Source organism: Panulirus ornatus, chromosome 51 (genome assembly GCF_036320965.1).
Source record: "Panulirus ornatus isolate Po-2019 chromosome 51, ASM3632096v1, whole genome shotgun sequence".
NCBI lineage: Eukaryota > Metazoa > Arthropoda > Malacostraca > Decapoda > Palinuridae > Panulirus > Panulirus ornatus.
In genome coordinates, this window is record NC_092274.1 from 3,446,842 (window position 1) to 3,461,620 (window position 14,779).

At 38.3% G+C, this 14,779-nt stretch overlaps 1 protein-coding gene across 6 annotated transcripts in view; it reads right to left on the minus strand.

Annotated features, from left to right (window-relative positions):
• LOC139764840 (kinesin-like protein KIF2A) overlaps window positions 1-14,779 on the minus strand; it is a 100,648-nt gene that overhangs the window by 36,896 nt on the left and 48,973 nt on the right. For 2 of the 6 annotated variants that reach the window (XM_071691828.1, XM_071691824.1), the window contains exons 2-5: window positions 12,500-12,594; window positions 11,214-11,294; window positions 9,292-9,522; window positions 4,471-4,527 (exon numbers count right to left, since the gene is read on the minus strand). In XM_071691828.1, the coding sequence (XP_071547929.1) occupies window positions 4,471-4,527; window positions 9,292-9,522; window positions 11,214-11,294; window positions 12,500-12,594 (464 nt within the window). The remainder of the gene's footprint in view (window positions 1-4,470; window positions 4,528-9,291; window positions 9,523-11,213; window positions 11,295-12,499; window positions 12,595-14,779) is intronic. The other 4 variants (XM_071691829.1, XM_071691825.1, XM_071691826.1 and 1 more) reach the window with 3 other exon arrangements.

Here is a 14,779-nt window from a genome sequence, read left to right on the forward strand (position 1 = left end):
ACCTTTCTATCTATCATTAATTCCGTTCCCAATTTTCATGGAATGCATTAAGTGCGTATAGCCCCTGAAATCACTCGTACACATCCTAAGCCGTTACCATACTTGCAGTGCACAACGTATTAGGAGGTCTTTTATCCCACAGCTTGGTCTTAGACTAAGCTGTTGTGTTGTTCTTAGCATAATTCAGGTTCTCAGGAGCTGCATTCCACATCCTGGCAGGTCTGGCACACTTTAGAGATACTTATCTAAGCCCTATTTAAATTTCCCCACAGAATAGTCCACAGCTTCCAAGGGCAATTTTGGGTCTAAGATATTTATGGCTTCTCATATTACACTAAATGCAACTTATGATTCCAATGGCAAAGTCTTAAAATCTTCCAAGTCTACTGCCAATAGGAAACAATTTCTTTGTACAAATCAAAGTGAAGACATACTTAAGGGATCTATGCATCAGATATAGAGGGAGCATGGGAAGGAGACTAAGAAACAGGGGGAAGGGTGAACTGAGGGAGGCTTTAGCAAACAAAAGCCTGAAGACTCAGGGCAAGGCAAGCGCAGAACAGAATCAACTGATGTGGTATACAGTACTGGGGAACATGCTTTCAATGGGATGAGCCAGGGCATATGAAATGGTTAAGGTAGATCATACAGCAGTCTGTAGGGGGTAAGCTATGGATGGCACACTCACACCATTAACCTGTTTCCAAAACATTTTCTCATTCTCCCTGACATTTGCCGATACCAGCTGAGCCTCCCACACCCTACTGACCTCTTGCCACTTTCTCCTGTATATCTCGCAATTACTTGCAACAATCTTTTCTCTCACCAACTGAACTTCCTCAATGAACCACTCACTACCCTTTCTCACCTATCCCACAAGCCACACACCACTCACACATGGCAACACTGCTTCCTTAACTACCTCCCTTTCCTCGTCCACTCCCCTAGATTCATTAAACCTTTGCCAGTTTACCCTAATCTCTCATAGTATCTCTTCACACAAGCCTCTTTTGCAAATTCACAAGCACAATCCTCTTTCCACCTATATGATTTCCTTTTTTTCCTGTTGCCTCTACAAAGCCTCATGCTTGCCTCAACCAAGTAATAACCAGACACCCCACCAGTTCATACTCGTTCATCATTTCCCATGTAGTAAGGTAAAGCCACAAATAAATAAAGAAATAAACTGATAACTTCTCAAGTCCTGGTTCAACCCACCAACAGTACATTACCCCCTGCACACCACTATCACATAGCTGCTATCCACTTTCTCTTACACACACTACAAGCTCTTCAGCAAATTTCAGCCCTGACAACTCAATGCATCTCTCACCTAATCCTGACAACTCCAATTTGGTCTCACCCTTCTCCACGTCCCTTCTGCTCCTGACACATATACTCTCTCAGCTTCTCACTTATCCTCTCCATATATCCAAGCAATTTCAGCACATACTCTTCAGCTCTCAATCATGTACTTCTTACTACTAAATATGCAGGTGTTCCTAGACTTTTCTCTTTAGCTCTCTCAATCATGTAATTCTTACTAATAAATACACAGTAGGTGTTACCAAACTTTGCCTGTTTTGGGTTACACTAAAAGTCAAAGGTCATCCGTGAGGATGCATCTTTATCAGTTCTTAAAACAGAGAATAGTCCCTTCAAAGAACTTTTTGTTTCAAAGGAATCCATCCTGTCCCTGCTAATGAGCAAAATGCAGCCTTGAAGCTGTGGGAGCACCTGGATGACTGAGAAAGTGGTCCTGGAGTTAGGTAACTGATATTATACAAAGTACAAACTAATGCCTTACCTGCCTGGTCATTATCCCTCTCAAAAGTAAACAGAAAGCAGCAAACCCCACTAAACAGAGTTGTCAAAACAATCACCAAGCAACAACGAACATTCACCATATAACAGAAAAACAAAAATACTTCCAATACAATCTCACCTTGAAATGATCAGCACACAGTTCTTTGCAACAGAAATACACCACTCCCATCTAAATCATACCATAACCAGCCACAAAAACCCCAAGAAGAAATAAAAGCTAACTCCCATTTCACACATAAAAAACCATCATCATAAATCTCCCACTCCCAATAATCAAAACACAGGCAAAACATACTGAGCACCCACTACTCATCTGTCCTGTGCTCACCTGACATAGGACCACACACATAACAACACACTTCTCGAGTTGCAGTCCTGCCCAGTGTATGTGACCAGCTTCCTGAGTGCTATAGGAGCCCCAATATTATGGGGTCCTGGAACAGGAGGGCAAGGTGTACATAAACATAGACATGTTTCTGGACTCCACCTGGAAGTGGTTACATCAGAAGTGAAAAGCCACCTTTGGCAAGGCTGAGTCACTAACAAAACACGAAAAGGGGGTATAGTTTCATCAAGGAACCTCCTACTCCAAAGGAGTCCTTCACTTCCCTGTTCCTGTTTGTTATGAAGCCTTGAAGCTGTAGCAGCCCCACAAAGAGGTTCCTAAGGTTGTCTGTCATACATGGCTTAAAACATGATAAAGGTATTAAAATAAATTCCGGTCTCATCCCTAATCCAGAAATATGAAAACTCACTAAACACTGTTCTTAGTGTAGTTCTCTCTTCACTGCTATCCAGAAAGTTGGAGGTCTTCAGTCACGCAAACAAAAGTTTGTAAAGTGTCAATACAAACTATTCATGATGCACTTTCCTGTAATTTTTTTGGCAAAGGTCACAGATTAGACTCATCTTCATAGCCAGACTCAATAAGGTGTATATTAGAAAGTAGGAGTAATACATTCCTCTTACAAGTGTCCTACTCATGCAAAAATTCTATATATCTTAATCCCTATTCAAGAACAGAAGTATCAAATTAGTTATTTAATCCTCATTCTCATAAATAAAACAATTTCTAAACTGTACACTGCTCATCATTACTACCTCATTTGGAAATGCTACCAATACATAGTATATTCATAAAGTTCTAAGTAGTTCATAATACTGCAATTTTCTATAAGTTCCAAGTATTACAGTGACCAAGACATGTATTCACATTACTTAAGATCCTCCAACACCAGAATTAATTTTAAGATACTGGGATATATATATTCTCTAACAATATAACTATTTTGCAATGTGGGCAAGTGATAAGTTCTAACAACAATGACACTGCTAACCTTGTGATTTGTTAAGCAAAGGCACAAACATTTTATTCTATGGGCATATCTTACTTTCATGATCTGATGACCACTTCTGCCATCACTTCATGGAAAAAAATTAATATGGAGCCAAGTAATCTATCTGGATCAAATCCCTATATCCTTAGTAATTTTGTAAGTATAACTGTCCAAGATCACAACAAAGACAAATGAAGGAACATCTGGAACTAATGCATCATTCATGAACCATCCACTGGACATCTTAAATTGGTCCATCTTGTACTCCAGTATCAAGCAACATAATTCAGAGATGCTGCATACACTACTAATTTTGTCAAACAATTAAGCAGGCAAATATGACATTACTTACTTAGAAGTGAAGCCTTGACACTTTTGTCTTACACTGAAAATTATAAATTAATCAAAGGAAAAATTCCATGCCATATAACTCATCACATTTAAAGATATATCAACTACTGTAAATATTTGTCATGCTAAGGCTATTTCACAAGAGGACACTTTGTCAAGTAAAATGTTTTCAATCTTCCTTTATGGTGTGTGCCAATATATCAATATACACAACGGAACTGAGATTCCAATAGGGCAAAAATGGGTCATCCACAATACAGGGAAATGAAACAGCAATATGGATAAATTGGAGTGACAAACCAGATACCAAATGAGAAATCAAGTGGAATACTAGATAACATGAACAAGATGCAACTAAAACCATACGTACATCTATCAACAAAGGTGAAGCAGATGGGGAGTTAATGACAATAACGCCAATAATAATAATAATAATAATAATAATAATAATAATAATAATAATAATAATAGTAATAATAATAATAATAATAATAATAATAGCTGTGGTTTCGGTGCATTATACATGACAGCTAGAGACTGAGTGTGAAAGAATGTGGCCTTTTTTGTCTGTTTTCTTGGTGCTACCTTGTTGAAGCAGAGGACAACGATGGTGTTTTCCTGTAGGGTGGAGTAGCGACAGGAATGGATGAAGGCAAACAAGTATATGTACATGTGTAAGTATATATGTCTGCATATGTGTATGTATATGAACGTACATGGGCATGTATGTATCAATATGTGTATATGAGTGAATGGGCCATTCTTTGTCTGTTTCCTAGCGCTACCTCGCTGACGCAGGAAACAGCGATTATGTATGATATATAAATAAATAAATAATAATAATAAACAGGTACAATTAAACAGAAAATGGGAGTGAAAATATTCGTACTCTACGAACTGACAATGAAAAGGACAAACTAACATAAATACACTGATAATTCAGTTAATTACTTACAACATCCTCATCCTCATCATCATCATCATCATCATCATCATCCACATCACCATCATCCTGGGGGGAAGCATTGTAGGGGAAGAGGGACTAAGTGTATTAAAAGGGTCGATAAGGTCACATGATACATATAACGGATACGAATAACTAAGTGCAGTCTTGGAAGGTCGTCATATTAATTCACTTTGACCAAATACTTATGTCCCCAGAATATCAATATATCTATGCGAAAGGATCAATATAACAATAAAACTTAACCCTATGAAAAAAGTAAAAAAAGCATCTACTGCTTTAATGTTTTACGGTAGTAGTAAGGTGTATATATATATATATATATATATATATATATATATATATATATATATATATATATATATATATATATATATACATATATATATATATAATTTTAAATTTTTATGTATTCTGTATGCAGTCAGAATATGATATCTTGACTGACATGTTTGTAATGTTTCAAGTTACAGTTGATATTCTTAAATGCCTTATAATGAACACCGGTTAGTGGGGTACATCAAATCATCCAAATTTCTTTATATATTAAATTCTTTTTTGTGTATTGTAAAATGTCACAGCAAAATAAACACTTTTTTTATTTCTGGTGCAAAAAGGTCTCCAATGAAAATTATACAATAAAAACTAAACAGACAAAAATTATGCAGTTATACTAAATATCCAGACATACACATTCACGAGTCTACTGACCATAAATATTCTAAACCAGGCAAAAATATTCACAAAATAAACAGCAGTATCATATAGACATATGCAATAACGACAGCAATAATGGTTGCAAATGATCTATCCTATAACTAAATTCTATCAATGAGAGAGAACAAGAAACAATTAAAGGGGGATATATATCTTAAACAGGGCGAATTGCGCCCTATGGATCAGAAGGGGCTACAGAGCTAGCCGGTAAGCAGAAATGATGAGAGAGACTAGTAGGATTTCACTCCTTCCAAACAGTAATTTGTAAAGTATGAGCAATGACGGGAAAACTAAACATCTTTCAAACTTATATAGTGGAAACTCTTATCACTTAATTTATGTTTTTTTCTATCAATACACACTGAGAGCATTTCTATAAATCAAAGTAAGAATTGTACATTTTGAGACCATATACCTTAAGCACAAATAATCATACATTATGCTATACCAGTAAACTATGAAACAGTCTTCCTTTCAAACTCCATCATCATCTCCCAAAGATTTTTTAGCTCCACAGACAAATCACAGTTTACATGAATAGCTAGTATATAAATACTTAGTATATCATATGAACTTCAATTAATCTTCTAAGAAGTTCTACCTTATCAATAAGAAGAATTCAGTTCAATCTAGTTATGCATAATGAGAATATTCTTCAACAAATCTGAAGCAACACTTTCCGACAATCTTTATTTGTAAACGACACATTAGCTTTTTTATATACATGTATAACTATCAAATTTGAATGAAAAATATGCAAATAATATTATGGAAAATCATAGTACTACCATAACTATCATCAGTCTATAGGTAAAATTAAGAAATATCAATTTTCTTTATTCAGCACAGCTTTTCCTGCCTTAGTGAGGTACGACAGGAACAGACGAACACTGACATTTTTGGACACATTCACTCTCTAGCTTTCAACAATAATACACAAATTCACAGCCAAGCCCACAGAGTATTCCATGGCTTACCTTGACCACTTTACATTTATTGGTCCAGATCACTAGCAGCGTGGCAAACCCTATAAACTTGTATCCAGTTTATTCTAACCTCTTGCCCAAATGAATCTTCAGGTCCTGATACCTCAAAGCCTCTTTCACTCTATCCTTCCAATCTTCACACTCATCCTCCCCTTTCCTCCTACTCCAATGACTACAGTGCACAGATCCTCTTAGTCCATCTTCCCTCAACCCATTCAAAGATCAAAATTATTTCATCACACCCTGACCACCTATTTCAATCATACTGTGCTTATCACCACACAAATCTCTAACAATTCTATTCTGACATTAAATTTCCTACTAGTCAATCCTCTTCTTGTTCTTTTGCTTTCAAGAACCACAGCATACATCCATACAACTTTGTAGGAACTGCTGTACATTCAATCATAGCCATTCTGCCTCCTTCCATGTTTCAATAATGCACCCAAGCCCTTAGCTTCCTCTCCCTCCCCCATGGTTCCATCTCCAGCTATGTCCACCACCAGGTACTGATAACAAATCACTCCCTCCAATCCTCCCCATTTAAAAATACTCAAAAATAATTACAATATCAATAATAGTAATAAACATGTGTATACATGTATATCCCTGGGGATTGGGAAGAAAGAATACTTCCCACGTATTCCCTATTTGTCTTAGAAGGCAACTAAAAGGGGAGAAAGCAAGGGGCTGGAAATCCTCCCCTCTCGTTTTTAATTTTCCAAAAGAAGGAACAGAGATAATCGAAGGCCGTGTAGGAATAGACTGAAAAGGGTTACAGAAAGAACTGCTCCCTTGTAAAAATGAACAACAGAGATAATGAGATTTTGAGATGAAGGCATTGTGAGTGACTCTGGCAAGGTGGCAGGCTATGAAATTGGTCAACCACTTTTGGTCATTGTTTCCGAGGGTAGAGTTAAGGTTCTCTTTTGCAAGGATCTGCTGGAAGACAATGTCAAATGCAGTACTGATGTCTACTGCCAGACATCACAGAAGGATAATTATCAACAACTGATGCACTCCTGAGAGAGGAGTGTTGCACTCCACCTGTCACAAAAATAAGGCAATCATAAAAAAAATTTGTCAAAAGGAGTACTGTAAACCACAAAGTAACCATAGAAAACCTTAGGATGGGAGCATCGCAGGCCTCCTATTTCTAAAATGCCCCCACAGAAGACCTTTGGAGGGAAGCTTCAAATGCCACCTGTGTTTCTATAAAACCATCAAATAAAACCCTTGGAAGGGAGCATCACACACCACCTGCATCACTTTGATGCTAACCTTGTAAAAACCTTGGAAGGGGAGCATTGGATGCTACTTGAATCAATGTGAGGAACTTGCCAAAGAAAACTTTGGGAAAGGAACATTACAGGTCACCTGTACTATTAAAACAATGTTACCACAGGAAATTTGCGAAGGGAGAATCACAAATAGCATACTAATCTGCATTACAATGATGAAAATATACCATACAAAACTTTGGGAGGGGAGCACTGCATACTGCCTGCATTATCATGATGGTAACAGCACCTTAAAAAAAAACCCTGGAAGGGGAGCACTGCAAGCTATCTGTGTTGCTACAAAGAAAACATCACCCAAAACCTTGGGTGGGGAGCATCTGACATCACCTATTTTACTAAGATGATAATAGAATCATAAAAACTTAGGATGAGAGAATTACACATCACCTGCAATACTAAGACAATAATACCATAAACATCCTTGGGAGAACATAACATGCCGCCTGCATTACAATGGTGAAGTATTATACACCACCAATACTACTAAAACAATGCCACTACAGACGACCTTTAGAGGGAAACGTTACATCCCTCTGCGTTAATGACGACTCTATACAATAATGTTTTTGTTTTACCAGAATGTGCATTTATCTGATTAGAATATGCTTAAAATACAAAAATGACAAAGTAAACTATAACTCATTCACATAGTATATGAAAAAAAATGAGCCATGCCCACTTCTACACAGAAGCTTGTACTTGGTTGTAAGGATGATGGGAATGGGTGCTAATAAGTCAAATTACAGCTCTGCATATTCATTGATTTATGCTATCTTTTTTCCTGGTACCAACAAGTCATATGGGTACAAACTCCACGCCAAATTACACAGCAATGATAAAATTGTCTTAATTAACTTAATGGTAACATATTTGTAAAATGATTGAGAAAGATTGATAAAATTTTAGCAACAGATTCCAGCAAAGGCCTCACTTAGATAATCAGTCACTAAAAATGTTTCAATGTTTATTAATCATTCTACAAATATGCTGAATTAGGTCACAATTTCATTATTGATATGTAGAGCGGAATAATCTGGCATGGTGTCTGTACCCATACGACTGTTGTTGGTACCTATAACATAAATAATCAAATATGCAAAAAAATGTAATTCAATTTCTCAGCACCTATAATTTCTGTGACTAATCACAAGCATCTGTGTTGATGAAGTGGGCAGAGTTTATTTTACATTATTTATGTGAAAAGAACATATTAAAATATTCATAGAAAAAAAGCAGAAACAATTACAGTAAAACTACTTTTGAAGGAAACTATTATAAACGTAAAAACTTGTTTACTGCATTAAGTTACAAATGCAATAATAATAATAAAAACAACAAACTTGTGTCTCTCTCCAGGTATATAAAAAAAAACCTGTAGCTGAAAATAAAAATCACAAACACAAGTCCGTTAGACAATGTCCTTATGACTTCTATATATGGTAGCATAAAAATAAAACTTCTAAAAAAGCACATGCAAAATAATAAGCATCATGCAAGCATGCAGGGTCCATGCACGGCAAGATACGAGCACTACATGCAAGTGTGTGCCCAGTCCATGGCGGAAGGTATTCCCTGCGCGTTGCTCTCACGAACAAAAGACTCCAAGATCTGTTTTCAACCATCAACCCACCCTCAATATATATCTATGATTTTTTTTTTTTTCATCTCATAAGCAGCAGAAATGGAATGAAAACAGGTCTTGTCTCCTATAATATATTAAGATTCTTGTGAGAAAGATGGGGAAATGAAGGGCTGAGAGCAATAACATCAGTAAGAGGGTAAAGCTCAGGTAGGGCTGGCTGGCGTACCATGGTGAGCCTGGAGGCCGACTGAGAGCGAGCCACCTGGTGCCCTGGGGGTCGTGGTAGGTGTGACGTGTGGGCAGATGGTGGCCGCTGTGGGTGGTAGGCAGCGGGCACGTTGCTGTGGGAAGACCTCAGGAATCGTCCAGACCCCCTCAATGCTCGCCCTACATTCAGGCCTGACACGTAGTCACTTAGATCTGCCTCAGATAAGCTGGACTCCTCATCATCATCATCCTGATGGGTGTAGGGGGGAAGATTCTCGTAGCCCAACATGATCAAAGGAGAGAAAAGGAGGTGGAGGGAGATTTCCCCTAAAAACTGGGAGGAACAAGAAGTGGAAGGAGGATAAGATCCTTATTACACTGAGCATCTGGTAGAAGCCCATTTCCGAGACAATATATACACTCTAAGAGAACCATTCCAGTGCTGGAAACTTGACTATATATAGTCTCCTACACCAATTTCCAGAATGCTTGTGACAGCCATCTCAGTCACTCAAGTACCATTCCAATTTGATTATACTGATGCTGTTACTGAAGATGGGTCATTCCTAGCACAAATGTTCACACTCTCCCCTAACATAAACACAATATTGTACTACCCCAATCATCATGACATCAGTACAACCCCAACCATCGTGATATCAGTGCTACCCCAACCATCATGATTTAATACCGTCCCAACATCAAGCTATCAGTACTAACCTACCAGAATGTCATCAATATCACCTCACCATCATGACATCAGTACTACCCCAACCATCATGGCATCAAAACAAACCAACCACCATGACATCTGTACTACCCAAACCATCATATCATCAGTACTACCCCAACCATCATGACATCACTACTTCCCTAACCAACACCATCCCACCATCATGACATCAGTTTTACCCCTACCATCATGACATTAATACTCCAACCATCATGGCATCAGTACCACCTCACTATCATGACATTAATACTACCCAAACCATTATGACATCAGTGCTACCCCAGCCATCATAACGTCATTACTAGCTTAACCAACATGGTCATGGCATCACTACCATCCCACCATGACATCAGTACTAACCTAATCATCATAACATCAATACTACCCTCAACTATTCTGGCATCAATATTACTGCCACCATCATGACATCATGGTGACCCCCAACCATTATGGCATCAGTACTAACCCAACCATAATGACACCAGTACTACCCCTACCATCATGGCACCGGTACTACTCCAGCCTTCATGGCATTTGTACTACCCTAATCACTATGGCAGAAACACACCATGGCATCAGTACCACATCATATATCCATCCCAACCATCATGGAACCAATGCTACCCCAACCATCATGGCATCAGTACTACCCTTACCATGGTATTTGCAATGCTCAACCATCATGGCATTAGTACTACCCCCATCATCATGGCATCAGTACTATCCCAACCATCATGGCACATGTACTACCGTCACCGTTATGGCATCAGTACTACCCCCACCATGGAATAAGTAATACCCAACCATCGTGGTATTAGTACTACCCCCCATCATGGCATCAGTGTTACCCCCACCATCATGGCATCATTACTACCCCAAAGATCATGGTATGAATGCCTTCCCTACACCTTAACACCAACCAACCATGTGTAACACTTGGAGCCCATATAACAGAGTGATACATGCGTGCACGTGTTGAAGGTGCAGCTGTTGGGAGCAGACAGTGAGTGTCTTGCCTCAGCTGCTGATAAGGTAGCCAACAGGAATAATGTGTTCTTGGTGGTGTGGGTGTTGTGCATTACTATGCATATATGATCATGCCTTTGCAAATGAAGGTGCTGTAGTGGGGAGGGGTGTGTGCCTAGGGGAGTGCCTTCCTCTAAATGACTAAGATGAGTTGGGGGCCATAAACCACAAATAATACTTACAAATTTGGAGGGAGGAGGCATAGCATTCTGGTCCTGTGGTGCCAGATCAGGGTTGAGGGTGAACACTGCATCGAACTCAATCTGACAATGATAAGAGAGTCCAAAAATAAAATGGTAATATGCAACACCAACCAGATATGTAAGCTGCAACTAAAGAGGGAAGAAACTATCAAAAAAAATAAGGATCAAACATTCCTCTGATGTTCTACGAATTACAAAACACATACTGAGCCTAATTTCTATATGAAAACTAAGATTTTGTTGTCATATGTTTCTCTACTTTCCTATATTTCCTTATAATAATAATACTAGCTAAGTCTAATAAGAGAAAGCAATTACAGATTCTTGGGGTTAAATGTTCCCATGGTGTCCAACCCATCATAAAATACTCAAGCTAATATCTATATGACAACTAAGGTTTTGGAGTTAAAGGTTTCTCTGTCCTGTTATTCTTAGCTAGGCCATGTTTTCAATCTCAACCCAATTCTGGAGGAGGATAAAAAAATATAAGGGTACTCTCAAGGGTCAACTGCATAACCCCCATTCCCAACTTACTAAGAACAAATCCTAATTAAAAACTGTGATATGAATTAAATCACAGCAAACATGATCATCAACAGAAAAATTATTCTACACAAGAAAACAATCAAAAAGACTTTCATGACATGACGTACAATAGACACAACCTTCCTAATTATCATAAACATTTGCAAATTCTCAATTTTGTGGACTTCTTTCAATTACAACCAAGGGTCCCTTCTGAAAATACCTCAATGTTCTATTTCCATATTCAACACGCTTTTTCAAACTTAAGTCAAGATGAAGTGGCCCATACATTTTTTACCCTAAACAATCTGGTTAATCAAGTATAATGAACACACATCTTTCCATCTCTTATTGGTCAGAAGGTCATCCACCTAATATAGTCCAATTCCTGGAAACAACCACACATGCAATCTCTAACACAGTTATACATTGCTCATCTTCACTCTTGTACATGTAACTGCCATAGTGGCTAAAGGCATAATTCAACAAAATATATGATATTGCTACACAAATATAAAATGGCTCCCAGTTCACTAATAAACATCTTCTAAGGATGGCAGCTGTGGCCTGCACACCCATGAGGCCACTACATCCTGTCTGTCTAGTCCAAGACACTTCCGTAGGTACTTATCATGACCCATTTCTAAGGTAAGGCACAGGTATCCAGAGAGGTCTATATAACCAAAAACAAGTCTCCAGTAGTGGCAATGATCAATGTCAGTGGTATAAGAAGTACTCACCTCTTTTCCTTTGGTTTCACCCTTCTCAAACCACTCGACTGTCACACTCCTGGCTGTTGGGTTGACAGCAGACACAGTTGCCGAATGCACACGACCTGAAGGGTAGATAATAAACAGTGAAGCATCAACATGGTTTTAATAAGTTCTACCAAACACCTGATGAATATTAGATTTCAAAGAACACACCTATACAGTTTCAAATATTTTCAAATAGACATCTGTTAGGAAAGAGGCAACTGGAAAGCGGACAGCTTGAGAGTAAAAGAGACACTACTACCACAACTACAGTAATTAATAATAAAATAAAAATAAAAATATTATCATTGTAATCGAACACCCATTTATAAATATATATAAAATACACACAATCAGATATCAAGGATATGATACAAAGGTTCATTAAGCAGTCTGTGCTCATATATTAAAGGTTATTCAAAACCCTGACTACGGCTGGGATGGGGATGGTCTTGTAGTGGTGTGTACTATCTCATATGGGCTTAGTGGTACTGAAATGCTACTCCGGTGACAGAGGTAAGGATAGTGTACCATCTTCTCAAACCAGAAGAGGCCTAGGTGATGACTGGAGAGAGTCTAGGAGACTAGTATAATCAATGCCTATCTAAAGGTAATACAAGAGGGGACCCAGGATGATTTGAGTGCCAGACAAGAAAAAAAAGCCATGAAAGACAATGAGTTTTGGTAGAATGAAAAGTTGTGATTTCCTAGGTTACATGCAGAGAGTCCAAGCATCTCCAGCCTATAATTAATGAAGTGGTCAATCCTACATTTCAAACTTCAGTACATTGTCTGCACTGACCACATCCTCTTACTGTCTATTCCATTTGTTCACCACTCTTTATAAAAGTATTTCTTTACATCCTTTTCAGCAAGTATCTAGCTTAATTTCATGTTATGTCCTCTTGTTCTATTCCTATATCTCTCAAAAACTGTACACTATGTCATCGACCTATCTCAAAAACTAGTGATTGTGATCAGGTAACCCCTTGCTCTTCCAAAATGTGTGTGTGTGTGTGTGTGTGTGTGTACACAACCAATCGTTTGAAAAAGTTAAACCATATGTTTAGGAAAAATTTGAAAGCCTTACTGATAATCATTAAGCCTTATTCTGCCCATGAGTAGTAGCCCCTTAAACAGGACAGTAAAATCGTTCAACAACCGTACTACAGGATGGTAAAGAATCTTCCTCTTGAACACGAGATATGATCCTCAGGAACAATGGGCTGACCCTCATGGGTCAGTTCAAAAGTCAGATCATGCCTAAAGTTCGAGCCATCTTGCTCAAGAATTATACTCAAGGACTGTACCTTTGTGATTAAGATTTGCACCATTCGTGCTTAAAAGTCATACCAATTTGCTAAAGGATCATACCGTCATGGATAATGGGACAATTTAGACCAGGGTCTCAAAACTGGACATAATGACATCTGTCTTTTGCAGTGGTGTATGCCACACACACAGACCATCCTTTCACCCCACAGCTGGTCCAACACCTGCATACCATCAACATACCAATCTACTCTTCTATAGCCTGAACGCCTTTCATGCTGGTGGGATGCTTCCGTATGCGAGATACAGCTTAACTCACCAGAAGACTAGAAAGTTGCCTCACATGGGGTGTAGCAAACAAGAGGGTGAGGATAGTGGGTCCCCCAAACAGTGAAACATTCATCAAATCATCTCAATCACTAAAATAAATCTATACATCTTTACACTCTACATACAACTGTCTTCCAATTCTTTATCCTTCCTGGGCACCAACCATGTACAATCTGTAACCTTAACACCATCACTGCCCTCTCATGAGCATCTCCCAATTTCAAAACATTAAGAAGTGACTAAAGACTTTTCCATTGCTTTACCAAATATAAAATAAACTTCACTCGTCAATATTCTAACTCATGTAGAGGAAGCAGCCTAGCCCCAACCACTGGAGCTTGTGATAACAAGACAGCCTCCTCTACAGCTTCAGGCTAGTCCAAAAGTGCTTCTAAGTACCAGTACATCATACAAACTCACCCATGGGGAAGCCATAGGTCGCTCCCAACAAAACCTTACTACATTTTAGCTTTAGTCAAGTCTGTGTTCACTATTAAGAACAATCCAACTTATTAACACATCTACTAGGCAATACTCTCAAAACAAAATATAAAAATATATTATTCAATCAAAAGTAAACCTGGGGGCTGGTGATTCTTCATATGAACCACCAATTCTTCCATTCCGCAAGTGTTCAAAAAATCGTGTTCACTTTTCTTAACC